This window comes from Ptychodera flava, chromosome 5 (assembly GCF_041260155.1).
Source record: "Ptychodera flava strain L36383 chromosome 5, AS_Pfla_20210202, whole genome shotgun sequence".
In the NCBI taxonomy this organism is placed as follows: Eukaryota; Metazoa; Hemichordata; class Enteropneusta; family Ptychoderidae; genus Ptychodera; species Ptychodera flava.
The window spans coordinates 14,430,438-14,445,997 of record NC_091932.1 but is presented as its reverse complement, the minus strand read 5'-3'; the positions used below and the strand labels follow the sequence as shown (position 1 = coordinate 14,445,997).

The following is a 15,560-nucleotide window of genomic DNA, read 5'->3' as shown; positions in this document are numbered from 1 at the left end:
AAAACTCCTGCAACAATTAGACTAAGTCTTACGAAGAGCATTCAGAAATGAGTATTCTAAAATGTGGAATGCCCATTCCCTATGGGCTATACTATCAACATAATCTCCGCGTGAGGACACAAATTAGCCTTATCGGTGCTATCCTCAACGCTCGGCTATCAAGGGTCCGTAGATCAAAAGACACTAAAGCTCCCAAGGCGCAGTTTCATGCCAGCCTGTCTAATCCCCACATTTGTCCGCCATTGCCCGAGTTTGCCCCTCGGGGACTACACTGTAATGACTACATCATAACCTATGCAATCTTTCGAGCTGTACTGACAGGCCACAGTGGCACAAGCGGCTGTCGGCATTTGATGTACATGTATTACGTAAATAATACGATTTTATCGTTGGCGAATAAATATTGTTCACAAGTGGAATAAATTCAGCATATCAATAAGTGAAAGACCACAGCAAACTGTTCACTGATAAACTTTGAGGAAAGTTTCTCTCATTGAACTTCGAGTCTCTCTCTCTCTCTCTCTCTCTCTCTCTCTCTTCTCTCTCCTCTCTCTCTCTCTCTCTCTCTCTCTCTCTCTCTCTCTCTCTCTCTCTCTCTCTCTCTCTCTCTCTCTCTCTCTCTCTCTCTCTCTCTCTCTCTCTGGGATTCCAATCCATCGTTTGCAGTAAAGTGAAGGAAGATTAGTTCTGCTGAACTATATTTCATGGTCCCCACCAATTGTACATACAGTCATATTCATGAAATGTAAAACATTTCTTATGGTGAAATAAATTATTATTATTATTATTATTATTATTAAAATCACAGATCCCAAATATCAGAGGTTGGGGCCCCCTTACGAACTATAAGGATGTAACAAAAATGGTTTCGTGGCGTTATTACATGCAGGGGAAACAAAACAGTCGACTTCACAATACATTGCAACCGTGAATATATATATTATTCAAGTCTAGGTAAACTTCGGGAATTTCAAGGGACATTGCAATTACCCTCGCATAACGAGTTAAAAGTTCTCTCCTCTTCCCCATTGCAATGTTTCATCTGAAACATCTCAAGCTGACGCCTCCTAACTTGCCAGCGCGCCCCCTCCCCATCTGCCCTAACTCCCCGCTATACATTTGTTGTCCTGCCCCTAATATAAACACAGTAGCAAAAGAATCCTGCACTAAAACAATCAGCCGGGATTTTCCCCGTTGCCGCTTGGCTTAACAAACACATCCACTTCCCAATGATGATAAAAATGTCCACACGTATGACACGAGAGGTAAAACGCCCGCTCGCTCCCCCAAATAACCAATGTCAAATACATTTTCTCGGGAACTGGTTCGTTTGTTGCCCCTGTTTATAATTTGAAGTTGAAGAAACAAAAGATCTTTACGACCACAGCACGCGTCTCATTTTTAATCTTCTCCAATTTACTGTGAATTATGATATCAAGTTTCATGATTTGCGACAGATGATATATTACAGATGTCGGTAAATTAAGTTTGGCGGATATCAGTCGAATGAAAAGAGCGGTTTATCTTTGATGACTGAGACACCTAATTTTTTTGCCAGAAATTACATTTTTTTCTGCGGTAGAGTTTGGCATGATGGATTTAATGGGATGATACTCATCATCACGCAAAACATGTCATCAATTAAGCGTTGTTACGTCATCACTATATTGTGCATTTTCCCATCAAATGAGTTTCAGGACACTCGGCTATCTATCTATATATCTCTCTGTTTGTTTTTCCGTTTGTTTGCTGGTTTGTCTGTCTGTCTGTCTGTCTGCCCATCTATCTATCCGTCTACATATGTATGTATGTATGTATGTATGTATGTATGTATGTATGTATGTATGTATGTATCTATGTATTTATGTATCTATGTATCTATGTATCTATGTATCTGTATCTATGTATGTATGTATGTATGTATGTATGTATGTATGTATGTATGTATGTATGTATGTATGTATTTATGTATCTATGTATCTATGTATCTATGTATCTGTATCTATGTATCTATGTATCTATGTGCATCTATACAAGTACGTATCTGCACATCTATACATGTTTCACAGAATGTGTCGGTTGTCCTCGGTTTGGTTTCACTATATACATTTATATTTTCGGAGATGATATCAAAACTGCGCTCTTTCAAGAGAACAGACTAATCTTGGGTCGTTTTTCACACATACCTGTTCACTCATTTTTCATTTACGGAAATTCAAACAAAGTAAAAGTATAGGTCATACGGTTAGCAATAATTCTTGGTTACTGACTAATTGCAAGACAGTTTTATTATTGGATATTAATCACAACTATTTTGCCAATTATTTCTTACTTATAAAATACAAAATACACGCGCACAAGATGACGATACTTCTTAACGAAGTAAACCAGTTGGTTGGAATGTCTGAAATCAAATGACAGTGTGGCGTTGACGGTTTCCCCGATGTACATTACTTTACCCATCCCTGCTTCGTTTGCGCATGTCAGGCGCAGATCTCTTTTTGCACCGGAGGGGGTCGTCGGACCCGCTCTCAAAGGGAGTATAGGACCCATACGACCAATGTAAACACTGTATCAAAGGTTCGTTGGCGATTTATGAAAGATAAAACATGTCTTTCACAATGTACACAGTAAAATTGAAATGTTGCAGAAATATTGACACCATGCATTTAGATATCGTGCATGAAATACATTGTTTGTAAACAAGAAAGTTGCACAAGGCACGTTTCCGACGACCCCTTCCCTTTAGTAATGACCAAATTCAATATTAACAATGTCCACATTATGGAAAATTTCAGACATCCATTAGTTGAGCAAATAGTGTCGGCATCACCTTTGGGACTTGAATACTCTACTCACAATCGTGGGCGCACCGAGGGTGATGTCACGAAGTGCGCATGCGCGAGGCATCAAACCCTTGCGAAGTGACAGCATTATTATACTGACTGTTTACAGAGACACTTTCTATGTTTTACTATCTGCGAATCGCAATTCCATGTCGATCGCCGGTAACCATAATGCAACAGGCGCCCTCAATTAACTTAAACAGGTGAAGCCGTTTCCAGGGATTATTGCATGTCACCGCCACTGCTATTGATCCATTGTACTTGTTGACAGATGACAACAAAAGGCGAAAATAATCGCAAGATGAAGATTAGTTTTTGTATCAGTGTATTGATGGTACTGATAAGACAATGCACATTTTCCAAACGACCGGCACAGAAGATAAGTCTAAAATCGATAAAGTGTCTGTCTGCAAAACAGTTTTGTTTAAGGCAGCATGTCGCAAAACTGGTCCATTATCTCTTCTATTTTATTTCGAATCCATTCGGTGATGTGTTCATCTTTATGCAGCAAATTAGTCTATTCATAATGCAAGGACACATAGATAATGACGGACAAAAACCTTAGGATCCACTATTTAAAAAAACTGTTCGTTCATTATATTTTTAATGACAACAATTAATTGATTGATATCTTATTCCCTTGCCATGTTTTCCGAAACGACAGAATGGTTTAGATTGATGTCGTGGAGTCAATGATTGACGGACGCGAACGCTGATATGTTCACTGGCATACGTATGGTTATTCACGAAATCTGTAGTGTGCACGTGTTTTTAGATTAATCATAGACAGGATTGAAGGACGAGTTGTAGATACAATATTTCTAAGATCTTTGATGGATTCAAAAGCAAGAAAATCAAAACTATTAGATATATTTGTCGCATCGTTGTTTTCGCAAAAATCTCTCTCCCTGTCTCTCTCTTCTTGATCATCACTTGGCATTTTTGTTGGGCTACTTTTGCGTGCCCTAGATTTACCCCATCTGACCTCGCATCTCTTAACCTGTCAGTCGAGCTAGCTTCCTGTGTAACTTTCTCCTGTTTTCATCGCCATTCAGCGTCTCTAACACAAAGTTTCTTTCTTTCAGTAGGTCCATTCATTCATTCATCCGCTCATTCATTCATGCATTCATGTATTCATTCATTCATTCATGTATTCATTCATTCATTCATTCATTCATTCACCCGTTCTTCGTCTGTTTGCACTCTGTCTCACCGCAGTTCTTACTCATATATGGACATGTTTACTCTCTCTCTCTCTCTCTCTCTCTCTCTCTCTCCACATAATTATAGTTTTTTGAAACCATAACCCGATGACACCGAGCACTTTTCTAATGTTGTTTACCTTGCATCTCCTATGAACAGTAAAAAGTAATGAAACCCGCTCATTTCTACCCTTACCGTCAATATACGAAACGGGCTATCCTTGATACTGCACAACCCCGATGCGTCGCCGCTGTCTTCGTCGAAAGTCATATTTTTGACGGTAAAGCCTCCGTCCTTGTCCTTGCTCCGTACGCCGTCGACAACGGTGACCATTTCGGTCACTTCCGCCGCTGCCTTGCTCCAGAAACCCCTTCCGGTCTTCTTTAAGAGCGGTGAGTTCTTTTTCGGCATCGCACTCCTTTCTCTCTCTTCTGCAAGTGTAAAAAGAGGACGCTGTGGATCAACGGACATGTGTTTGCTCATGCGCAGTGAAATTTGTAAGTATTTCAATAGTAGGTCGTCTAATTTGATGAATAAATTACGGATGATATGCCATAAACCACTTCAAGAGTAGCTGAAATATTAAAATGCCGCTGGGGTTGATTAAATCTTTACAACTTACAAACAGACAGGCGCGCACACACACATACTGTCACACACACAGTTGTACGTACGTATGTATGTATGTATGTATGTATGTATGTATGTATGTATGTATGTATGTATGTATGTATGTATGTATGTATGTATGTATGTATGTATGTATGTATGTATGTATGTATGTATGTATGTATGTATGTATGTATGTATGTATGTATGTATGTATGTAATTTAAAATATCGAACTATATATCGACTGGCTTAGATGAAAAAGTTGTACATTAAGTTCAAGAGCGGTTTTTTCCAGCAGATATTGATGGCAACTGTCTTTACGATTTATTAACTCATTACATTTGTAAATACTTCTAATCATGAAGTGTGTGTTCAGCTTTGAATCGTGAGCTTGGTCAGGTGTATCTTCTTGAAGGTACACAAGAAATGAGGGGTTGACGGTGTCGAATTTTATAGCCATGAATATTTCACTTTTCTGATACTGTCAGTGACTGGGAGCGTCAAGTTAAAAGTTGTCAGTCTGTATCTATCCTTTTTGACGACGACGACGACGACGACGATAATGATGACGTGGTGTAAAATGATGAGTTACGGTGGAATAAAATTTGCAGAATCTTATTTCCGTTCATGAATTTCACACTTGAAAACACTCTATGTTTCTCTATCGAAAATGAAACTAAGAAGCTGTTGCGTAAATGGCAAAAATCGCAGCGTTTATTTTTTTTTCAAAATTCACACCTCCACGTTGCCTCCCTGTGGGTAGTATTTTCAAGTACACATATTAAATTTTCATGGAGCTCTGAACATCTTAATGACGCTCCCTCATTTCCCGATCGTCATTTAAGTGATCGTCTCATCCGCTGATGTACTAAATGTCTAATTGTGCGTGGGGGAAACCGGAAAGGGTAAAACGTACAAACTTGAGGATCGAATTCATCACTCAAGAGCAGCCACAGCAACCGCGGATGGGACGGTTTGACAAAATACCGACTTCCAAAGTGTACGGTTGATTTCCGGAGTCAGTGTTTAGGTTTTTGTAGACACATATACCAGCAATGCAAACCGAAACAGCGACTCGGTGGCATTGAAACCGATGTATACACTTTACACATAAATTGTGCCATATTGGGATAACTTTAAGATTGGCGAGGGGGGTGGGGGGCTGTTTACGCGCATCTCCTAATGATTGGAAAATTTACGCCTCCAAGTCACTAACCACTTTCCCTGCTCGCAACTGATAAACCACTACCGTCTCCCAACTTGAAAAGACCCTATTGCCCTCTCTTTGTCACGTGATGTAACCCTCCAATCGACAAATCCACGAAAATCACCAGACCATTCTTCCTGTACGACCGCTTAGCTTTTTTTCAAGGCTTGTCCTTGAATAAATGAAACTTCTCCGTAACTTAAAGTAATAGATTACAATCGCTATTCTAAACATTTTCAAGTTGCTGTCCCTGATAAAATATGTATGATGCCTCGTTATTACTGGAAACTGGAATGAAGTTCGGAGAGAAAGTCGGTTGCTGTAAGTATACAATACACGTATCAGTTGAGAAACTGAATGTCGGGTAATTCAATATGCTGTCGGGAGTACAACGAGAAATTGTGACCGATATGTGGAACGAAACAATTTGAAACGCAATGTCCATTATTGTGGTTACATATTGACGTAAGGTGTTCTGATGCATATGTATGTTTATTACATGTGGGGGGGGAACGGTGCAAGGGCCCGGCGGGGAGAATGTGACAATTTAAAAAGACAAAGTAATCAAGATTGATGCCTTTAGAAAATGTGATAAAGACAGTTGCTGAGATATGTTCTCCTTTTGAAAACAAGGTCTAAAACTGTTGTGTACTCCATAAAGGAAAGTTTAAATTTTGCAAAAATTCCCACCGTTTTTATTTCCTAAGGTTCAATATGAGAAGGCAAATTATGTTATGTTTCAAAGACAAAATGGGTTATATTTTCGCATACAGAACAAGGTTACTTTAAATAGATTTGGTTTTGGCCGAGTAAAATTTTGGCTGAAGTGTCACGACCCCCGTTTCTTGTCACAGTAGAAAGCGAAAATATTTGTACGACTGTAAATTTGTCCCCGCAATCTTCTGCCACTGAGTGCCTCATCATCGAGCAAGTGAGGTCCTTAAATATTACTAGCGACACATAAATAGTATCTGCTTTGTATTGGAACAGCAAGAGTGCTGTTGCTCTTTGTACACTCACTAAGACTAAATGTCTGGTACAAACAACTCATCCATTCACTGAAGCATATAAGTGGTAGATATGGTAATTTTCGTTCTGTTAGTTCGGTCGTATAATTGTTTGTGGACTTTGCTCATTTGCAGTAGAGTGGGAATTTTATGTGCCTATCAAAGTCTTTCTCCTATTCATCTTTATTTATTTTATCAACATCTCGAGGAAATGCCTATTGACTTTTGAGCTCATTGCATATTGTGATATTTGATATGGATAAAATACATATTACGCCAAGTCTGCAACAGCCTGATGAATAGACACCTTGAAATAAAGGTAACCTGAATTACTACAATATACTCGACCTTGACTTTGTGATAAAATTTCTTCAGTCTACAGTCGTGTCTTGCCCTTAACTTACAGCAATGTAAGAAGGCTAGGTATGATTTTAGTCACGGTAAATAGTAAACTTTTAAGCTGAAAGCTTAAATATAGGACTTCGCGAAAAGCGAACCCGATCACATTTCCCTAAATCTTTCTATAACTGTCGAAAACGAAACAACTGTATCTGTTACTTTGATCAGTGACCTTAATGTTGTTTATTATGAACTCGGACAAACAGCTGTAGTGCATGTCGTTTCGTTTTAAATGTCATTTTAATGTTAACGGTTCCTATAGTACTCGTATCACAGGATTATAACTATTTGCTTGAATTTAAGCTGGCCCCTAATATATCATTCGCGTGTACTGTCTTAAAGACAACGGATCCCCTGCCCTGTACATGTTATGTTATCAAAAGTCATCAAACTTTAAATATACCAGTCAAAATTACATATCATCTATTTTACTACTGGGAGCCATTACCATGACATTTTACATTTGTATCGCATTAACTTATAAATGTAAACCATAGTAACTGTTACACTTTCCATCGTATCGGGTAAACAGATGACGCTACAGGCAGAATTTGCAACTTCTAAATATGATCGACTCACTGAGTTTTCTGTAATCAATTTTGTGAATTTCTCTCGGCGTAAGTGTTAGCTTTTCTCGCTTTGAAGCGTCACAAACATTAGACACTGCTGTAACAATGACGAACGATTTTGACACCCTTGACTCTTTATCTTTCCCCCTTGAAGTTCCCAGTGGCTCCCCTTGACGTTGTTTCCAGTCACGTCTGAAGTTTACTTGGTTTACGGTGACATAAGGAAAACTAGTATGAGGTTTCGTGCTGTATGGCATCATTAACATCAAAAGTAACAGTATAGAGTTGTAGCTCTGATATTTTAAGACAAACACGTGACGTTCAAAGTTTAGTCAATGCCAAACCAGGAAAGAACATTGAATCCGGTTGCTAAAAATGCAGCATTCTTTTGATAACATAAGGCAAATTAAATGGTTGTCCTGACTGTATTTCCTCAAACAACTACTTTAACCCTTTCACCCAATTTCCCTGTCTAGAGGTCCAACTTTACCGTAGAAAATGATTGAATTGGTGCAAACCATGGTGGTGAAGGGGTTCAGTCAATGTCACAATTAAAACACAATAGTCAAGTATTGTAAAGGGTAAAATTTAAATCAACTATATTTCTTTCGGGCGGCTGTTCTCGGACGCATCCCATCATCGCTGACCACTCGCAATCTTCTTGGTCTCCTATGCTGTTGAGACACATGTGTACTAACACTGATTTCAGGCAAAATGTACTCAATAATATTTTCATTCATTTAAAAAACAGGCTTCTTTCATCCATCGATGTAAATCATATAAGAGGGCTAGAGCACTACAATGAACCCAGATGCGGCGACAATACCGACAACTTAAGAAAAGACTGAAATTTGGTCAAACAAATTATTAGCAGTTTACGTCAAACAACCTGACATCGTTTGCGTGCGTTAGTACATATGCATGCATGCATGTATGCATGTATGCATGTATGTATGTATGTATGTATGTATGTATGTATGTATGTATGTATGTAAGTATGTATGTTTGTTTGTTTTTGGAAAGATGACATCTTTGAGTTGCTGCAACATTTACATGAATCTTTGTGTTTATGTCCATGTAGATTGAAAATGTCGAAGACATGTATGCCCATGTAGCCTTATCTGCTTGCCGAATCAGCATTCTTTTTTATTATTTCTTATTTATATATTACAGATCATGGTAACAAAATCGATGAGTGTCGCCTGAAAAGATTGTCCAAGTAAACGATTGATTAATCGATGATAATTCAATTAAGAGAAACCATGCTTGTGACTATAAAACACTATGTTAATGCACTTCTATTCAGTACACAGTGATGTAAGAATCACATATTCAACGGTAAAAATATGTTAACAGGTTAAGTGGAAGCCTTTTACCTCAGTGACAAATGAGAATTCCATCGAATTACTTCCACAAAGTTTATATTGAATAATAAAATGTGTTAATGGTCCGTGGAACATGAGTTATACATATAACTATTGCTTATAACTATATGCTTATAACTCACAGAACTAGAATTTCCCAGAGCGATAGCATCGATCGAGAGTATTTAGTGTTGTCATGTGGCAAATGGAGAAAGCCGGGTCAATTAAAATGATTCATATCGAATAGTCGGCTTATGACTTATCTCAATAGGGACATAGACATAATTATCTCATTGTGACACTGAAATTAATAATGACACGAGGTCACTCTATTTTGTACCTTCAAATTTTTCAGTTTTCAAAAATCCAAAAAAATCCAAAAATAAGCAAAAAAATCGTAGAAAACTGCAAAGAGAGGATATTTTGAATGGTCGTAAGTTGACTTCATTGCTTGTAATTAGGTGCGCCCTTTTCCTTTTGAATTTATGTTTATTTACTTCTACTATTTCACAAATGGAGTGTTTCTCCTACAAGTGCTTGCTTAATCCATTTCAACGCGCGCAGGTAACAGCTGAAATATACATCACATGCGGTGACTTCATTGAAATGACACCCATCGATCAAAACTTACACAAGAGCAGTGTCCAGTGTAAACAGTTGACGGCGATACTTGACATGGGTGTGTTAAACAAAGTCATTCGGTTGCCAAGCAAGCTGTGAATTCTGATCGCGAAAACAGACGACCAGTCTTGAAACGCCGTATTGTGTGTCGTTAATATGTGATTTTGAGTGTTCTATATACCTTGTACTTTGAATAAAATGAAACATTGTCGTCTTTCACATAGTAAGATTTAGTTGTTTTTCTCCCCGGGGCGTGCTATCGTAATAAAACTCTCGGATTAATTTTCTTTTTCCCGAGGAGCGCATGTTTCGTTTGTAAATTGAAAGACATGATGGCGAGCTGTTCATTCAGTATGTAATAGTTTGAAGAAAAATTTCAATAGGGTTCAATTTGAAAAGCGAGTGCTTGACACCTCTATTGCATTGACTCTAAAATTATCCGGCCATACAATTATTGACACTGACTGAGTTTACCAGGTAATTGAGAAGGACTCAGTGGCGTATCGTTTTAAAACATTCTCCAATGCGCTGTATTGAATCTGTGTCATTTTTCTTCCCTGCTGCACCGTAACATTGAAAAGCTATGTAGACAGGAATTCGCGAATTTCAATTTAAACTCCCTTCAGGATGTCTTATAATACACACGAACTATGATCTCTACTGACTGGGTCTTAATGACACATTGCTATGCTCCTTCTGCAAAAAGCAGTGACGCAACCAATATTAAAACCATTTATTTAACTCGTGTAAATTCTCAGATACCTTCTGGGTCGAGTTTTATCATTCCCACAACGAGTCTCGTAACCCCGTTGTGAAGTCCGGCCTTGATGATGTACTTTTGGGGACACGCCAGAGTGACTAGTGTTCCAGTTATTTAGCCATCTCATCTTTGTGACAAAACGATTAATCTATGCGTTAAAAATGATTAAGAGGAGACTATCCTTTGGTATGTATTTCCTACATGTCAAGAAAAGCTACCACCTTGGATACGACATTGCTATAGAGCAAGACAAAAGACTTACACATTGTTGAAAATTGATGAAAATACCACCAATACTAACTAATAATGCTGTAGTGTTACACCCCTATGACAATCACTACAGCGTTTCATTGATTGGGTTGCCGATAAAGCCTTCGTAAACATGAAAACTGAAAGGCTTTACTTTCTTGGTATGGGAGTAGGCTTGCCAAGGTGAAGGGCAGGGTCATGTTTATGAGTTTCTCTAGCACTTGATATTTGGGATAAAAGCTTTGAGAAATTGAAACATCCCTTGGGAATCGTATGGTCTTCACAGTTTTTATGATCTTCATTTCATCAGCAAAATCACATGCTTTGACGATTCTGCCCTCAGGTAAAAAGGACTATACGCCCATTGTCTCTGCGCTAGTGGTATTATGTCAAGTTTGCTCACTCGATCTGAGTGAGTTAGCGGTTCTTGCATCGGATTTCACAAACGGAACTTTGGTTTCACATGTCGCTGTACGTTTATTACTACCCTGGATTGAACATCCCACGAGGTAATACTCGTGGTGTCCAACCACGAACCTGAGCCTCGAAAACCGTGACGAGATACGCGCCATGCACACGTATCATGTTAGTGTGACAAAGTGTGTACACGCACTTTCGTAGGCCCGAGCGGCGCAATCCAGACTCGCGTATTGTATCTGATATGATATTGATCGGCTAAGTATTATTTGCCCATGCATCAAAGGGGAATGTCATAAGTGCGTCACCACAGTGTCAAGTTCAAACAATGCCAGATTGATTCAGCAATTTTTCAAACCGTGAGAAACCACAGAATGTTAACGCGTTTGCCATATGCCACGTTCATGAAGGATTAACAGTAATTTACTATGAAATGATAAAATATTAAAGTGGCTCTTCGTAGACAGATCATAGCAGTCCATATCGTAATCTGATAACATATTCTTCGTTCGGCGGTCGGATTCAGGTACTTACTATTCCCGTGACCTCTGTACATGTAAGGTGTTCACTCACCGAGTTAAAGTACGTAGATGGTTGCAAATTGCAGATTTCCTTTCTCCTCTGTCTCTTGGAGTATACGTTGAAATTTCCCAGCTGTCAAGTTCAGTTTGTTACGGTCCAATCTGCAGATCTGCGATTCAATGTGTTCCCTTGTCAAGTTCCACGCCTGATTCTAAATCCGGACTACAACTGTACATTGGTCAGCTTATCGTCGAAGCTTTTAACGGGTATCATATTTGCAAATCACTGTGTATTTATAGATCGTATTAAAGGGTCGTTACAAACAGTCGTCAGGAGCGACGATGTTTGTTCCGCTGACATCGAATTGGAGTTACAGAACATGGTCTGGCGTTGTTTCGAAAAAAAACGATCTTGGACTTTGATGTCAGTACATCATAACAATGTAAACCTACATTGTCAGATCACAAGGTGACAGAGTTAAACTATTGCTCAAACTTTCCTCAAAATATATTTCATTCATTCTCTTTCGTATTCAAGAATAAAAATCGGGGGGGGGGGGCACCTTGCAAATTTTGGAACTAGAGAAACAAATTACTCAAGATTTACCGATATTTGAAATTCAAACTGGCCTCCATCGCTGTGTTAACTCTGTGGAGAAAAATGATTTTTTTTTTCATTTTCGAACAACTTAGCCGGTGAAAAGTTTTCTTCACCGAGAGCTTTAAAACGAACCCCCACAAGTGGTAGACCAGAAAAGAATTGTGAAAGTTTGAAAGTCCGAATATCTGTCCCCTAGGCGCGTTCTACCTTAACGGGGGAATAATGATCTCCACGTCACTATCAATTGCGTTAAAGTAACGAGCTGTTTTAACAATTCACAAAACAGCCTTTCTTGTCGACCCCTAAAATCACGTGACCATCTGAAATTTGAAACGCCACAGTATTTTCCCTTCCTGCACTTCCGTTTCCTTCTCCTTGCTATTCTGAGTGATTCCATGGAGAATTTGATATGTCAGACTGACAGAGTTCTGTTAATGGAGTTAAAACACGGTTTAACTTTAAGTCCATTGATTCATGTGCATTGCCCTGCTGACGGAAACACGAAAGTACTTTCTCGATAAAACAAATTAGTGGATTTTTGTGTGATCCACGCGATCGTAGTATGCAGTGCTCATAATTTCCGGCTACTTTCGCGTGACATTTCTTCCTGAAAGTGCTGGTGATTGAATTTTTTTGTTTGACGACAACTTGAAAAAACTGCTGCGTAATCGTGGTTTAGCATTTTCATTTGTCATCATCCTTATCCCTGGTCTCTTCATCTTCGCCGTCGTTGTTGTCGTCATCATCATTATCATCATGATTATTGTCATAATGCCTTACAGCAACTACGTCATCAGCACCATCAATTACCTCTTTTAAGTGAGTATTACGGCATAAAAGCCACAAAATAGCCGATATTGTAACTTTCTAATCGACTTCAACACCCAACCGAGTCAAATATGGTCTAAGTCTTACCCAATCACACCCGATTTCCGAGTCGAGCACAAAAATTCACAGGAGACTAACATTTCTCGACTGTGACTCTCAATATGACGAAATATGTAGGACAGAGTACGGTGTTCTTGCAGAACCATTGTGCACTCCAGTTAAAGACGCTAATTACATCAACTCGATCGTTTTAACAGTCCAACATTATAACAGACTTAATGTTTTTTACAGACTAACAATCTGCGAGACCATTAATCATTCTCAATTGACAGTCCGCCTTGTTTGAAAGCGCAACAAATACCATCCCCTGACAGATACAACAGCGACTCTATATTAAGAATATTTCCAGAGAGCAATTGTATTCGTTTCAATGTATGATTTTTGAAGATGCCAATCATTTGAAGCAAATTTTTCCCTTCTAATGCCTCATTAATTTTAAACGACAGGTTATGAGTCATATTCTGTGAGAACAAAACATAGGATGGCAGCTACAGGCCGCTCTTCATCCTCAACATCTTAAAGAAAGAGGAAAAAATCCTCTTATATGCATGTAGCATCATAGTAAAAAAGGCATTGGATGTTGTATAAACTACTTTTGGAAATTTAAGAGCCACGAAAGTGCAGGACAAACTGCTACATGGCCGACAAACAGCTACATTAGGTAACCATGCTCTAAAAATTACCATATTTGTATCGTTTCCCTATAACTTTGTCTACTTTAATTCAGAGTTTTATTTCAGAGGCACCATTCCCAAAGATTTTGTCTACAAATGTTCCACTTTTCATTATTCAGCTTCAGTTTCCAGTATTCAACGCTGAAATTAAATTGTCAGCGCTACCTCATGACGAAAATCACCGAGTCAACATCTTCATCGGGAAAAATGGATGCAATAACGTTCCGGACTGAATGACAATCGATTGACGATTTTTTATGGTAATGAAAATTAATCATCAAGTTGCATGTCGGATCTGTTCGCATTTTATAGTTGGTTATTTTGAAAAAAGCTTCAGCGATGAACAGAACAATACTCTTTGAAAGAAGATCAAGGCCGCGTGAATGTATTCCCAGTAAACTGTTCCCCCGACGCTCATAATGAGACATCGCATATTTATGTAGGCTCCTCTCCTTGCGTATTTCGGCAAAGAGAGCTTTGATCGATCTACCTTATGATAAAGGAATATTTTCGATGTGTAATTCTTCATTAAAGAAGCGATAAGCTTCTTGTACTCAACTTGGTACTTGTTTTCAATAACGGTCGGTCACTGTATTACGTAAGGTAACAATCTTGGTAGATTTTCAGTTTGTATACCTTTTGCGTTCCTACTCTGATAAGATAAGAGAAGGGATAATCTATTAAACAGGGACTGCTGGCATTTGTGACCATCGTGTCAAAGACTAAATCAAATTTCTCACCTGTTGATGTCTTTGAACTTGGCCAAATTCTCGCGTTAAAAATGAACGATCCCATTCGCGAACCAGTGAGGAATTCAACAGTTTGATGTCAGCGTGTCGACGTACTTGATGCGCATTGGATGTTCACACCACAAGTTCAAGTCAGATGATGGACCTACACACTCGCTCAGTCAAAACTTTAATCGAAATGGATCGATTTTTTGGCATCAGGGAGGCCAAATCTCGCGTGACTATGTTCACGAGATTGTAGATAAACAGAAGGTTTCGTCACAAGGTTGAGCAAGACGTGCAATTTACTTGTAAAGTAATTTCGGATATTAATCGATCGACAATTCTGAACTTACCTCACCAATGTCATTTTAGTGAGAGAGAAGTAAAGAGCTACTGAAAATCAAAACAAAATTCAGTTTCAGGAATGTTTCACTTTCTTCAAAAATTGTCTACCGTTCTGCTATTACGCAATCTAACACATTTTCGTGCCTGAGGTTATGCACACAGTCCGGTCATTTCCATCTCGAGATGACGGAAATTTTCAAAATTTGCGAAATTTTACCTGTACTAATAGGAACTGTAATTTGAGTGCGCATCCAATCACGTCGAGTCTGAGAGTGACGTCATCGGAAGCTAGTTGTTAACGCAGGCAAGGGGAATGTATATGTTCCTAATTCGGAGAAACAACAGATTTTATTGTCTTTCAATTTTTTTTAGAACATGTTGGCTGCACATGTGAATTTTACTGGTATTTCGTGACAAACAGAGAAGTCACGCCAACGATATATTTCAACGGGTCGGCCACATCTTTGAACTTTACTGGCACTTCGGAACACGTCACGACGATAATTACAATTTAACGGGAAAACTGTCGATAAAGTGATTGCTTGGA

At 38.7% G+C, this 15,560-nt stretch overlaps 1 protein-coding gene across 1 annotated transcript in view; it reads right to left on the bottom strand.

Moving 5' to 3' along the window:
* The window catches only part of LOC139132718 (transient receptor potential cation channel subfamily A member 1-like), a 61,250-nt gene extending 46,391 nt beyond the window's left edge, over window positions 1-14,859 (bottom strand). Inside the window, 2 exon segments of the mRNA XM_070698984.1 lie at window positions 4,245-4,480; window positions 14,678-14,859. Coding sequence (XP_070555085.1) covers window positions 4,245-4,480; window positions 14,678-14,732 — 291 coding nt within the window. The 5' untranslated portion in view covers window positions 14,733-14,859.
* Between the last annotated feature and the right edge of the window lie 701 nt (window positions 14,860-15,560).